This window comes from Aythya ferina, assembly GCF_964211825.1.
Source record: "Aythya ferina genome assembly, chromosome: 5".
NCBI classification, from domain to species: domain Eukaryota; kingdom Metazoa; phylum Chordata; class Aves; order Anseriformes; family Anatidae; genus Aythya; species Aythya ferina.
The window spans coordinates 39,756,862-39,771,226 of NC_140301.1; the positions used below are offsets into that span (position 1 = coordinate 39,756,862).

General features: G+C 37.0%; 1 protein-coding gene across 7 annotated transcripts in view; it reads right to left on the minus strand.

Annotated features, from left to right (window-relative positions):
- Window positions 1–251: 251 nt before the first annotated feature.
- YLPM1 (YLP motif containing 1) overlaps window positions 252–14,365 on the minus strand; it is a 38,194-nt gene continuing 24,080 nt past the window's right edge. For 4 of the 7 annotated variants that reach the window (XM_084519608.1, XM_084519609.1, XM_084519607.1 and 1 more), the window contains 8 exons: window positions 14,172–14,348; window positions 13,876–13,959; window positions 13,517–13,600; window positions 12,039–12,125; window positions 8,919–8,970; window positions 3,526–3,656; window positions 1,090–1,269; window positions 252–674 (listed from right to left, as the gene is read on the minus strand). In XM_084519608.1, the coding sequence (XP_084375734.1) occupies window positions 1,123–1,269; window positions 3,526–3,656; window positions 8,919–8,970; window positions 12,039–12,125; window positions 13,517–13,600; window positions 13,876–13,959; window positions 14,172–14,348 (762 nt within the window). In that variant the 3' untranslated portion in view covers window positions 252–674; window positions 1,090–1,122. Of the gene's footprint in view, window positions 675–1,089; window positions 1,270–3,525; window positions 3,657–4,755; window positions 5,260–8,918; window positions 8,971–12,038; window positions 12,126–13,516; window positions 13,601–13,875; window positions 13,960–14,171; window positions 14,349–14,365 lie in introns of those variants that run through there. The other 3 variants (XR_014693188.1, XR_014693189.1, XM_084519610.1) reach the window with 2 other exon arrangements.

Here is a 14,365-nt window from a genome sequence, read left to right on the forward strand (position 1 = left end):
CTGAGAAACTAGGATCCAGAAAATGATCATTTCTGCTCTCCCAGAAGAAAGAGAATGATAATGGCTCCTAAAGGCCAGCAAAACCTGGGGCCTTAATGGAGCTGTCTCTGAGAGGAAGAGCAGGTGATAAACCTGGAAGACAGGACACATTCCAGAGTTATGAGCACCTCTTCCAGGTAAGGATGGCTCTGAGCACTGTCAATATGTGAACACACAGACCACAATTAAAATGTGAAACAAAAACCATGCTATATGGTCCACCAAGAACACAGAGTTTATAGTGAAATTTATTGTTCTGCTTCCTAGTACAATAAGCTACAAGGTACATACAGTATAAAACGAGAACGGCCACAAAGCAAAGGTGATAAACATTCTGTGACAGTACAGTGGAGGTAACATCTGTCTAATCCTTCCACTTTATCCCACAAACAGCAGCTAAAACTACTGGCCCTCCCCTCTCCCCCCCTCCCCCCCTTCAAAAATATTAAAAAGTAAACTGTCTCTCTCACTTAGGAGCAGCGGGATTTTTTTTTTTGAGGGCACTGGTTATTTGCCAATATCTCAAAAAATTGCTGAAACTAAAATACCAAAAGAAAAACTGTGAAGGTGGGAGTGACATGACCCATGCAAGATGCTCATGACACCTTGGTTCACATCTCCTCAGAGCAAATGGCCTGTAAAGAAAGGAAAAGTTTGTTACATCATGTAAAACAGCAGTTAAAATGGTCAGAGTTAAGATAAAAGTAAGCAAAATCTGAACTAGACAGGCCAAAGCATACAGCTAGGCTATTCTTATAATGAAAACACTTTTCCTTTTAGCAGGGCTTGGAGACTCTGAGAGCTGACAATTTTTCTCCTTTAATTTTTAGATGCTGTACAGGGGAACGCACACTGAGAAGTGCACAGCTGACAGCTACTATACAGGGTTCCAAATCAAATAATCTTGTCTGGGAGAACTCTAACAGAGGCAAGACCTGCAACACTCTAAAAAACCCAACACCCAACCCTAAAAAAAAACAACAAACTAAAATAACCAAACAAATAAAACAATACCAAGGCCATAAACATGCAAAACCACTGTATACTTACCTTAAAGGCACAAAATTCCCATTAACCACTTTTTCATATATACTTGGTACGGTTGAGGGCTCTCTCAGCAAGATGACCACTTTCATCTGTTATCTTCTCCCAATCTGTTTGTCCAACAACAAAACCAATGGCCCTTTTCCTGTCTGCATCTTTTTTTTCTTCTAGATCTGCCCACCGCACCTATGGAGAACATACTATCAGTAGGACAATCCCTTATGAACTCCTGAGACACATCTAAGCTTCCCACTGCAGATGAGAGTATAAGAATTCTGATTTGTACTCGTTTTAATTCCAGCAGGTGATTATTTTGTTCTCTGATGAGTAAAGATAGAAATGGCACCGGTTACGTTATTTTTAATTGAATATCCTGAATGTTCAATGAAGTAGAAAAAAGGTACGTGTGATTAACATTTTCCATTTCAATGCCATAGTTCTGAGAGATGAAGAATCACTACAGTTACTTTCCTATGCAAAGCAATGCTTCCTTCCCTTTCCTCTATGGCTCTTCACTGTCATGCAGATCACTTGCACTCATCCTGTTCAAACACACACAGTCACTTCCTCGCCCACAAACCCAGACACGATGTGGGGGTACGGGGAGGGGAGTGTAACTGCGGGGAGGGAGGAAGGTGATGATAAATGGCCACCGTCCAGGAACTCAACAGCAACACACAACTGCAGGACAAGAAAAACAGTAAGTGAAGGAGCCCTGACATCCTGCTGATCAGTCCCATTCAGACTGATCTGTTACTTTTGGACGTACCCATATCACCTTTCTGCCAGCACCCCCCTAATTCCACATTCTATCTGAACTTCCTCAGATATTCATATTGATATGCAATGCCTGATTTCTTCCACCATCACATCCCCTGAAAATGTCTTAGTTACTCCCTTTCTCTCACACACTGTTCAGTACCACCTGTGTTTTCTACTCGACTTTACAAAGCAAACCAACAAACCTAAACACGGACTGTCAACTCAAACTACTTTTAGGGGCAAAGTTGAATGAATTGCATTGCTGACCAACTCATTCACTAAAAAATAAGTATGAAAAATAACTTAGCTGCAAAATCAACTGTAGTCTGAAGAAGACCCACAGTTTCTTATCAGCTTTAGTGCAGAGCTGGCTGTAACAGGTATTTCTAGATTTGTATACATATACACACATCATTCTCTCCTCCCTCCCTGGTTCCTTACATTTTCCTTGAAGCTAACATAACAAGCTCCGCATACTTTTAACCTCACGTTTTGTTTTAAACAGATTAATATACAATATAATAAACAGATTAATAAACAATAACATATATTCACAGTGGATAGAAATATAAATCCAGACAGTTGAGTATCTGCTTGAGTACAAAGCTTATGGCAGAAGCGATGAGTTAGAAAGCATGTCTGAGTATCTTTATCTGGTAGTAAATATGTTTCTTCACATACTGTATTGTTTGCACAGATGCAAATGATGTTCCTTTTTTTGTTTGTTGTTCTTTCATCTTTAAATAAAGGTTCATGGGACATATAGAAAAGCAAACTACAAAAAATTAGTCTGTAGTTATTAATGTTGGCTACTCTCTGAATGTAAGCTTGTATATTCTTTTCCACCACATAGTGGTATTTGTGATAATCCTACCATTTAAGAATACAGAAGAATACCAATGTGTTATACATGTCAAATGGTAAATTTAAGCATGTTGTATCAGTCAGATTTGAAGATGCAATTCTGAAAGCAAAAGCTTGTCTGTTTTGGAAAAAATAAGCACCCTACCTATTACCTCTTTGATCTTCCTCTATGATTTTCTTTTTTCAGTGGTATTTGAAAATGTAGCAGTTTATGCTCAGAACAGAAGTACATATAGAGTGGTTGAAGCGACCTTCTTAAACACCCTCTTCCCAAGCTATATGCAAGGTATATGCAGGAGATAACTTCAAGGCTTTACTGATAATGGACCTACATAGTTGATGTTTTCCTCAGCTGAATCTTTTTGACAGTTAAGAACAGTGAATTGTTTCTCTGCCTACTTATTATAAAACCTAACAAAAAATTAGTTTAATAAAGTCACCATCATCTTGTCTTAGAACATACACTGTATATCACACCATTTCATTACACAATGTAAAGCCTTAAAAAAAGGACTCTATGTGTTCCTCTGAAACAAAGTGCATCTTCTTCCTCAGCACGAACTGGGACATGACTCCATTCTCAATCTCAAAAGACATGCCACACGTAGTTAACTTTCATTATCTACAACTCCTCACTTCGTTATACATGATCTGTTTATCTCTGGAAGACTCTATTCTCCTACAGAATCTAATGGAAAATAAAACGCAAATCAGTGAAATCCCCATATTCATATACGCTGACTGACTTGATACAAACTCTTCATCACAGAAACCTTTCAATGGTCATCTACAGAAAGTCATTTGAAAGTTTATTACCCTTTTCTTTCCAGGTTCAGAAGCACGAGTATCATAGTCATCTGGAAGCTGTAGATAATCTTCCATTCTGCTGGCAATGGCTTCCCAGTCACGTTTCCTTTTAGTGCCAGTCCGCAAACCATCCAGCTTGTCTGAGAACAAACACAGAGCCTCAGAGTTAAAGGAGATTTTTTTTCCTATTATTCACACAAACAAGATGCGAGACGAAATATTTTCAAAAGAATGATCAGCAGAACTTGCACATCCAGGTTATCTTGATAGGCAGTATGATGAGAGTTGAAATAAACTAGAAGACTCAGCACCATTTTCAAGTTTTATTGATCTTTCACATTAACTGTGTGGCAAGAACACTCAGTCTTGTTATTTGTACGAGGGGAAACAGCTTGCTTTTCTGGATGCTCATACCATATAGAGTCTGTACTTACAAGTACGATACAGCCACCATAGCTCTTTAAGGAACTACAGATCCACCTGTTCTATATTAGAACACAAGACCAAAGCTGTAGTATCTCTCCCACATTTGGGGTTTAATACTGTGTCAATCATTACATACATGCAATATCACGGAATAAGTGACGATCATATAATTTTACGCATCGAAAACAAGTTTTTGAGGTTCTGTTTCTGCTGAACAAAACCGTCCCCTGAAACCCTGACCTCCCATTTTTCTTCACCCTGTAAGGAAGAACCACCCCAAAAATTCCTCCAGGACTGGAAAAAAAAAATCTCAGATTTTTTTGTTTCATGATGCAAGAAGTCAGTCACAAATATTTGAGAAGTATGCTTGTCCAACAGTCATCATTTTCTTCTTTTTCTTATTGAACAAATAAATGCATGAAGAGAAACAGTTCCACTCCTAGGTTCTAAAATTTTGTTCCTCTTTAGACACTTATTTTCAGTGAAAAAATAACACCTTCTTAAAATTATGTGGTCAATTGCTTTTGGAAAGGAGATGAAGGAATTTCTCATTTTAAGATTATGAGCAATAAGACATGAAAATGAAAACAGGCTTCACAAGTCGAAGTAAATCCTAGTACTAAGTATGTTGCTGTACGCTATCATTTCATAAGCCAAAAACTAGGCATATGCAGAAGGAATACTAAGCTTGGTAGTTACGTTCTGTGAGCCATTTCCAGTGATGTCAGTAACCGTGCTTCAAAAGTCACCACTGTAATTAGATTTACCCACCAAAGGTCTCTGAAATAAACCAAGTACAAAGCAACATATTTTCTGGAGAGCAGAAGAGGATGTTCAAGAGTATGTATTTAAAGAAGATCAGTTCAGAGATGATTTTTTTTTTTTTTTTTAACTTAACATTGGAGAGAGAAGAGCAACAACAGAGAGGATGTGAGGCAATGGTGATGTAGACATGATACTAAAGTTCAGTGCCATAACCTGGTGAAGTGATTTCTCTCTCATACAACTCTAAAGTTTTTAAGAATCCACTTCTGTCCCATTTCTCTATAACAGATACAGAACTTCTTCCAAGAAAACATTTTAATCCCTCTCTGAAAACAAAATAGAAAAGAAAAAAAAAAAACAAAAACAAAAACAACAAAACAAAATAAAACCCAAACCAAGCAAATCAAAAAACAACACTTCAGAAAACTGTGTGCAGAATATTTGTATCTGTTTCATGGTATCTTGTGACATGATTCATTTAAAGTTCTTCTTTGCTCTAAGTTAAATCTGCCAAGTTTGAAGCTCAATCTCCACAGAAAGCTGGTACTCCCTCTAGAAGACAAAATTAATTTACAAAATATTCCTCTGTTACTCCAGCACACGCCATACTCACACTATTCCTCAGTATTACTTTCAGATCGATCAGTGTAAAACATTCACGGAGTAAGGGTTACGAGAAAAAGAAGAGGTATTTGAAGGGATAGCAACAAACAGATTGAGGAGCATTTAGGAACATAAAGAACTGGAAGTTCAGGAGCTCTGCTGACAGTTATGCATAACACAGGTGTATTCCTGCTGGAAGGCAACCTGCTATGATGCAAGCAGATCTTATTTCCAGCGTCCCACTCCCTGCTGCACACAGACCAACTGAACACAGTCCCAAGAAATGCGTAACTCATAACCAGGGGAGTTCAGGAGCCATTCAGCCCATATCAGTTCCCCTCCGTCCCTTTTTGTTAGTGCTATACAGAGTTTATTTTAAAATGTTTTCTCCTTCCATTTTTGAAGTTGGATTGCCTTCCTTTCCAGAGAGATCTGCTTCCACCCATACTCTCATGGTTCACATGCAGCAGACACACTCTAAGGAAATGTCAAAAGCCTACCACAAAATATATACATATGTATTTCTTCCTGAAACCAAGACAAGGTGTCATTTTGTAACAACGGTGCTTGTGAATATTTATGGCAGATGATGATTACTGAGTGTTAAACTATCAAAGAAATCACCATTTCAATTTTACAAACAACGAAACAGCAGCATTTTTGGAAATCTGTAGAATGAAAAACTCACCTTTAGAATTGTAATAATAGCTTCTGAAAGTAAATTACATACTTTGCTCAAACTAAATCAATCGACTACATTTTTTTGTTTTTGTTTGCCTTTCTTGTACAAAAGCTACAAAGATTTAACTTAAATGTTATTTGCATTCCAGAGCAAATTTTACAGTGGTATCAGAACTTCAGCTATGGCATTTCTCCTTTAGTAGACGTTTGTCCAACTCACCGCTAAGCCACACTTTGAAACACAGTACCATACTAAACACTTAACATGGTCAAATTTTAAGAACATTAGTCCATTTCTGTAAGTTTAAGAGCTTGAGTGTACGATGCACTGAGACAGACTGAAACAGTAGTGACCAGATTTTAGAATAAAAATGTGGCTGTGCAGTCACAACACATAAGGAAACACTGTACCAGCATACATAGTCAGAGGAATGCATCAACCCTGCCAAAGTAAATTTGAACTAAAGCAAGTGCTCTGGGGCAAACAGCATGGTGATTGGCACAAGTCAGCACTGCAGCTAGAAGAGCTCATGTTTTTCAGTCCTTTTCTAAGGCTTTCTGCGATTAGTAAGATCTCGTGTCCTCCTGTAACAGTATCTATTCAGAAAGAAAGCCAAAAGGCAAAAGAGGACTTACAGAATTGTTTTCGGATTCTGCACTTAGACAACCTCTGCAAATGCATGCCCGCTGGGACTCATGCAATAAACCTAATGGGCAGGCCAGCTCCCAGGAAACAACCCAACTTGGGAATGACAAATGCATACCACAGTTTACATGCCTTTCAGGAAATAATTCTGATATGTCATCTACTGAAATGGGCCTGTGAATAACCAGCAAGATCTTACTGTGAATTAAATATAATTATTACTCAGACTGCAAGTGCTTATAAAGCATACCCTGAGCTAAAAGCTGCCTGCCCTCACAAAGTAGTTTTTCAAAAATAAACAAACAAAACAGCATTTGTTACGTAGGAATGCCAGGCTTTTTATAACATATGTTCTGTCAGAATTTACTTTTAATCCGTAGTTCTCTATATTTATAAATATGAATCCAGAGGGTAGTTAGGAAAGTAAAATTATGAATACAGATTTAATAGAAAGACCTTCTCAGCACCTGTGACTTACAGTCTGCTAAGATCCAGTTTGTTAACTGATTGGTATTATTCCAACAGTCTTGCAAGTAATTTATGTTAGAGTAAAATTGACTCTGCTGCTCTCTCCCAGTTTGACGTTTATGTTAACTGGAGACCATATAAAAATCCTCTTGCATTTTCTATTATGGATTTTCCACATGGAAAGAAAGTCAGCAAAATTCTGTCGTTAGCAGTATTTGATCATGAATGAGGTAGATTTTGACAGCTATCTGTAGATTTCTGCTGTAGCCACAGTCCTCACATTTACTAGAAACTACCCATAAAAACTTTTAGAACACACTCTGGACTCCTGCCATATTTATAAAAGGCATGGGATGACTTAAAAGTTCTCTCTATGCAGCACAACACATCTGTTCCTACTTAGTATTTAAAAAAGAGTATATATTATTTGGAATAACACACAACGCATCAGAGCCTTGCGTTCTTCAACAAGGCAGAGTTGGAAAAAATCATTACAAATTTAAGAAATAATCTTAAGATATGAAAAGCAATTAACTTGTATACCAAGAATGCAGAAAAATCTTTGTCTTGAACTGCTAAGCTGTTTGACATGCTGCAAGCATTGAATATGAATCTCCTCCAGTTTTACTGCAGGTGCCACAAAGCCAAAATATTCCACAAATATTTAAATGACTTAAAAGAGAGCACAGCAGCAGAAGACGTGGTGCAGCTAAGCAGTTAGCAGCAAGAGATTAAAATTTGCTTTATGTAAGCCAGAATTTCTGATGCTGTTTCTGTTGTACAACTGTTATTTTGGTTATTGGAAAGTAATCATACACAGGGCTGTACCACATGCAGAAGATCTCAAAAAATGCTAAGACATACTGTATCCCATTCAGGTATTTATTACTTCTCAAAGATGTGATAGAAAATGGTAGTTTTACGCGCTTTCAATTCATAAAATCTTGGCTTAGTACCATTACTGTTCACTAGGGAAAAAAATAGAACGAAAAATCCCACAAAAACATAATGACTAAAGATGTCTTTCCACATGTACATATTGCATCATATCCATGGTGCCTGCATTTCAACCTGAAGGTCGCTTTTGACTTTGATAGAATTGTAATATTAGCACTTATACACAACGCAGCCAGCAACACTAATCAGAACAGAAGTGCAGCAAACATCATGCCCTTGTAAGTCCTGGATAGTCCATTCTGTATCCTACTTAGAAAAATCCTAGTATCCTCCTGAAATTCGAAATGCTTAATAAACTTTAACTTATTAACACATAACTTGCTGAAAAGATGATGCCGATTCATTCAGAACCAATTTAAACATATGGTACTTCTTTGTCCTCATACATGCCAGTTTTGGGAAGTAAGATGCATCATCAATACAATTTTACCTACTATGCAAGTCTCCAAGAAAGTGAGTAGTTACTGACAACATTTATGCTTGAGAAACACATATGCAGTATGAACAAGAATGCAGTGCAATGTAAGTTGACTCGTCACTTTTTATAATACAGAGGAGATGAATAAATAATAGAAATACCATTTTAAAAAAATTTACAACACAATACCTTCCTTGAACAGATGGAAGAACAATTAATGAGTATATAAAACAGCAATGGTTAGAAAGTCATAATTCCCATGCCTCTGGTGGCAGAGAGAAATTCCTTTTCTGTATTGAAGCTTCTGCAGTTTCAGATGTGTATGAGACCAGTACTTTTATTTGTCTTTGGTAGGGAGGCACAGTGAAAATGGAAATTAAAGTTTTGCAAATATCATCAGATACCAACTATAAGAAACAGGAAAAAATAAATACCCACCTAGCTTTGCCTCAGAAGTGTCCATCTCCCATTTGCTTTTCGGAATGTAACCCTAAATCATACACAGAGAGAAGCTCGGAGGATTAGAGAGAGCAACACATGCATATCACTTTTGAACTGGAAACAGCATTACAATGGGAGCTTAAGGTATTTCTTTTTGTAAGGCACAATTCTTGTTATCAGATGAAGGAAACAAGTTACTCAGTATTTCAGAACTTCTGCATCCACTTAGTTCCCTTTCAGAAAGTGACTTTAGCAGCCCTTGCACATCATTACAAGAATGCTGCTCTGCCAACACAGAACTCCAGAACGAGTCTAACAGATAGCAGTGGTGCTGTGTGCAGTTACTAGGTTATAATATCCCAAGAGGCAAAGTTATAGCGACACAATTTATCAGGCATTAAGAGTATTCAAGACTTTACAAATGCAAGTTACCTTAGTCAAATGCAAAATATACCTTAGTCAAACGTTTTTAATATATTTCCAGATTTACTACACACAAGCTTCATTTAATAATCCTTTCAGATGAACATACTATACTCTTGTATGAGTAGTCAGTCCACAATTTTTTTCTAGTTTAAATGAGGTAGTATCTGCTGAAACTGCGACTTAATCGTTTTTTCATTTAAAAATAACCCTCATCATGGTTCAAAGATTATTTCCAAACACTTTTTCGCTACACGTCATCATACATTTTACATATAATAATCTTAAGCCAGTTCATTCCTTGCAAATGAAAATAATACTAAATTTGGCAAAAAGGTATTTATTTAAGGTATTTTCTTGTAGTCTTTTCATTTTATACTCTTACACAAATCCTTGCTAAGCAATTATTGGTAACTCTTATAAGTAGCTTTATTCCTAATCTAAGCAGCTGAAATTTTCTCTGCAATCACATAAAAAGCTCACTGTGGTGAAATGGAACCCTTGTGGAGAGTTCGTTTTAATGATTTTTAATATGGAGGGAAAAGAACTATTCTAACAGATTTCAACAAGAAAACAATTCACAGACAAGTTTTAATATACTAATTCCTTTCCTGCTCTATTTATAGGTTGCCTCCACTGTGAACACCTGTGTATTCATTAATGCTGAGTTACTAAATCAGTGTACCATGACAGAGAGCTACACTGCTTTTGTTTTCATTCAGCATTCTGTTCCAAAATCTTTTACAGACCCTTTATTTTTCTATCAAGCTTGTATCAGTGATTTGAGATTATCAGATTTCTCTATTTTAATGTTTTTGATCAAGTCTGTAGTTAATACAAACTAAAACAGTTTGTGCTGCAATATTTCATTGTGACAAATAAATGAATTTCAGGTATATATGTATATTTGTACTTTTCAAACATATTGCACATAAAAATATGCTCAGAAAAGTTATACCACAGCTAGGAGCATGTATTGAACAAAGCAGTGTGTGATACATTGGTGAGAACACTAAGTTAAATGTGTCAATAATTCATACCATCAAGCACAGAAAAACAAGAATTGTCTGAACGCTTCAAACAACCCTATGAGAGTTGACAACAGCAACAGAAGAGTGACTTTGATGGTGTGAAATGCCCTAATGTGTGCTGAATCTGCTTAATATCCCAGTCTTCGGATAGGATAAGAAAAGATTCAGAATTCATCCTTTGGTACGAGACAGTTGGATATTTCAAGGACATTTGCCAGATGGAGCTTGAGACTTCTCTCTTTCCCCAGGATTAAGAGAAGTACAGGAGAACGAAATGAAGAACCTTTACCAACTGTTCTCAAGAAGGCGACAGATACCAAATACTTTCCTGTCTGAAACACCTCTCTGAAATCAGCCATGTGACTGAATGGCAAAGATTACATACGGCAGATTATTCTTTGCTGTTTTTCACCTCTTGTGACTTGGAATAGAAAACATTCTTTTATGTAGTTTATTTTTAGGTATTAATAATTTGCACAGTTTCCACCACCATGCTTTCTCCTTGTCTTATAAAGAAAAAGCTTATTCTTATGATGTGCTGTGCAACAGGACACTCCCCAGAGCCCATAAACACACACACACAGAGTTATGCACAGATTTCTCTCAAATGCTAAAAGACAACTTTCTATTCTAGATATAACTCATTTTCAAGAAATGAGAAGCTAGCAGCCATATTCTTGTAAACATGGATGCATTTTTAAAGAGTTCTAATCCCACTTTATGCAGTCTCATACTCTGTGCCAGAGAATAATTTAGCAGAGAATGAATCATATTGCTAAAAAGAAAACCAAACAAAAAAGAAAAAAAACACATGCAAAGCCCCAAACCAGATGTTTATTAAAATCCACTCTTCCTAAATTTTATTTTTGTTATTGTGTATTTCATCCGTTTTCTATACTACCACTCATGAGGAAGAGTAATTTGTAATTTTCCATCAAGAGAATGGACTTCGCTCATCCCAGACATTTTTGGTTACTTCCTGTTTATTGGAATTTAACTGCTTGGTTGTGGGAACCAGGGTTTGACACATTCAACTCTTCAAGCACTGACCAGTTGTAGCTCCAACACATACCAAGAAGTTACATTCAGAGGCCTTCCGCAGCCTTTTAAAAACTTACCCAAAAAAGCCAGCCTACAGAACTCTCTCTAACCTTCATTCATCCAAGAGATCTAATCCCTCTGCTTGGAAATACCTACTGACAAAGTCAGAAAGCCTCAGCAGAGAAAATATTCTTCATAACTGTTGTCATACACTATGACAGTTGAGACGAGTTCTTTAGACATGTGAAAGAAAATAAGCTAAAGGAATCTGTGCCCATTCTTCCCATCCCTCCACCTGGTATGACACTTAGACAAGCTGGAAGAGAGAGCTATCGTGTACCGTAACTTATAAATAAATGTTTGCAAGAGGCATGTTGCCATGATACTCTGATAATGCCGTTTGTGGCATACACTCTCAGATTATTTAAATAAATAATCAGATAGGAATAACATGATTTGACATTAAAGTTCTCTTAGAAATGTTTAAGGAACAAATGACTATAGATGTGTGTATTAAAATCGCACTGCTAAGAATGGCAATGGGTTGGCATTTATAAGATCGAGACTCTCCCTCAGACATATTAAAAAGCATTTTGTTAGAGATGGCTGATGTGTCTCCTACCAGTTCACTCTCTTCTTCCTCTGCTGCATCCTTCTTGGCTTCTTCCTTCTGGTCTTCAATATTTGCATCAAAATCCTCCATCTCCACCTGTTACAAAGCACAAGCACAGACTTGCAAGGCACTGCTTGACTTCAAAATCTCATCGTTTAAGTAGGTTAAGCAGAAGATTCCAAGCTCAAATAGAAGAGGAAAGATGGGATTAATTTTTGCAAGCACTATGCTGTGGTTTATATGAATATTGCCTCTACTTCTGCTTCCTTCAAAGCAGGTTCCCTTCTTGCTGTAGTGAGAAACTGTGTGGGGAAAGTAGCAATACTTTGTGATCCTCCTTCACGTGGATTCTTTGTGCTACCAGTATTTGTAACAGTAAAATATCTCCCTTGCATCATACACAATCATGTTTCAAAACCTGAAATTTCATAAGAAGATCTTAAACTTATCACTTATGCATCACTTGAATGGCACTCTCTGTATAGAATGCATCTTAGTCAAGCCTCTAGCTTAAGTATTTACTTATCACAGTGTAATGAACAAAAATGGAATCTTTAAAACACATCTAACCCTGCCAATCTAATGGAATACTTTCTGGAGCCCATATCTCTGAAATGCCTGATACTCACACATGCAGTTATGCAAACTGTTAGTAAAACCTTGATGAACATGTCAGAGTAAACCCCTAATATGTCCTTCTCTGGGTCTACTTGAGAGCTGAAACTTTCGCTCTCCTCTTGAAAATTACTATTTTACAATAAAAATTATCTGTAGAGTAGAAAATAACCTGCTGAGATCATGACAAGCTGCAAAGAGTAAACACCTTTCCTACTTCAGCAGGTCAACAGTTTCTATGGCCACGGCACGAGCTGTTCTGACAGTAACATGCAGCTCTGGTACATTCAATACAACCATTAACATAGTAATTTATTTCCAGAGCTCCTGAAATGTCTGTCAAAGAACGCAACAAATAGAAAGATAACATATCCAAGATATATTTCACGGCAAACCATAAATGGAATAAAAGGTAGCATTCCTCTACATTAAGTGTAATCTTCTGCTATATGTGTTTTATTTACTACTTTACTGCACAGGTCTGGATTTCTCAAAGCAGGGATCCAGAGGAATTATCAGCTATTTCTCAAATTGTGAACCATTAAGCTGAAAAGGTGCCAAGGTTTGCATGAGGGAGCAAAAATAGTCTTTAATTGCTATTAAGCAGTTGCTAAAGTGGCTTCAACTCTTCCTCAAAGATGCACAAGTCGGGGCTCCAAAAATGCCTTAAAATATAGCTTGTGCCTTTGTATTTAGGTCGTTGATAAGAATAATGGAATACACTTAACTGACAGCAATTACATCTTTCTATAGTGCCAATTATATGGCAGTCCTGTTTGTCATCATACCTCATCATACCTTCCTTTGCTTTATTTTTTCAGTATAGCTACATACCCATAATTCATCATTTTAACATGCAGAGACACTCTTACCTCTTCGATAGCAGCATCTTGCAATAGGGAACGAATGTCCAGGCGCATCATGTGACGTGGCGCTGCCTCCCAGTGATCAGACATCTAAAAAAAATGCACCAAAAAACCACAAAACATAAAAATGAAGCACCTCCAAAAACGTAAGAGATTGAACAGAAAATTGGGCTTCTTATCACAAGAAAAGATCTATCTGCACTTAAGTCATTTCAGTCAATCCTGTGAAATAACTACCAGCTCTTCTTAGAAGAAAATTGTAGGCATTATGTAGACTAAAGCAAGCCAAGTTTTCCAACAACAGCAGGAGTGAAAACAAAAGGAAACTTGCAATTAATCCTATGACTCCATATGTATACAGTTACCCTGCTGATTTCCTTTAGCTTGCGTCCATGAATATTCCTCTTGGAACACGTCTGGTTATCTGCACTCATTTCAGCTAAGTACACCTAGAAAGAGGAAGACAATATTAAATGTTTTAAACCAGTTTTTAGAGTTTTTCTATCTGGTCATAACTCCACAGTTGTACATTCTAAGAAAGGTAAACTTGCAGCTCTAGACCATAGCACTCTTCCTTCAGTTGGGAAGGACTTTGCATTCAGAAGTTCAGAAATGCTGGTATACAGGTGCTAGGAAATTCAAATGCCTTTTAGGTATTTACCTCAAAACCCTTGGTTTTTGCTGCACTCCAAAACTGCTCAAAATGTCGCACTCTATCATTGATAGCATCAAGGATAATGAAGGGAAAGAATCCATCATCCAATGTCTTTTTGAAAGTTTTAAACATGCTGGTGCGATAGGTCTCTTCCATATCAGCTTCATATTCATATTCCATCACCTGGGTCAACGACAACA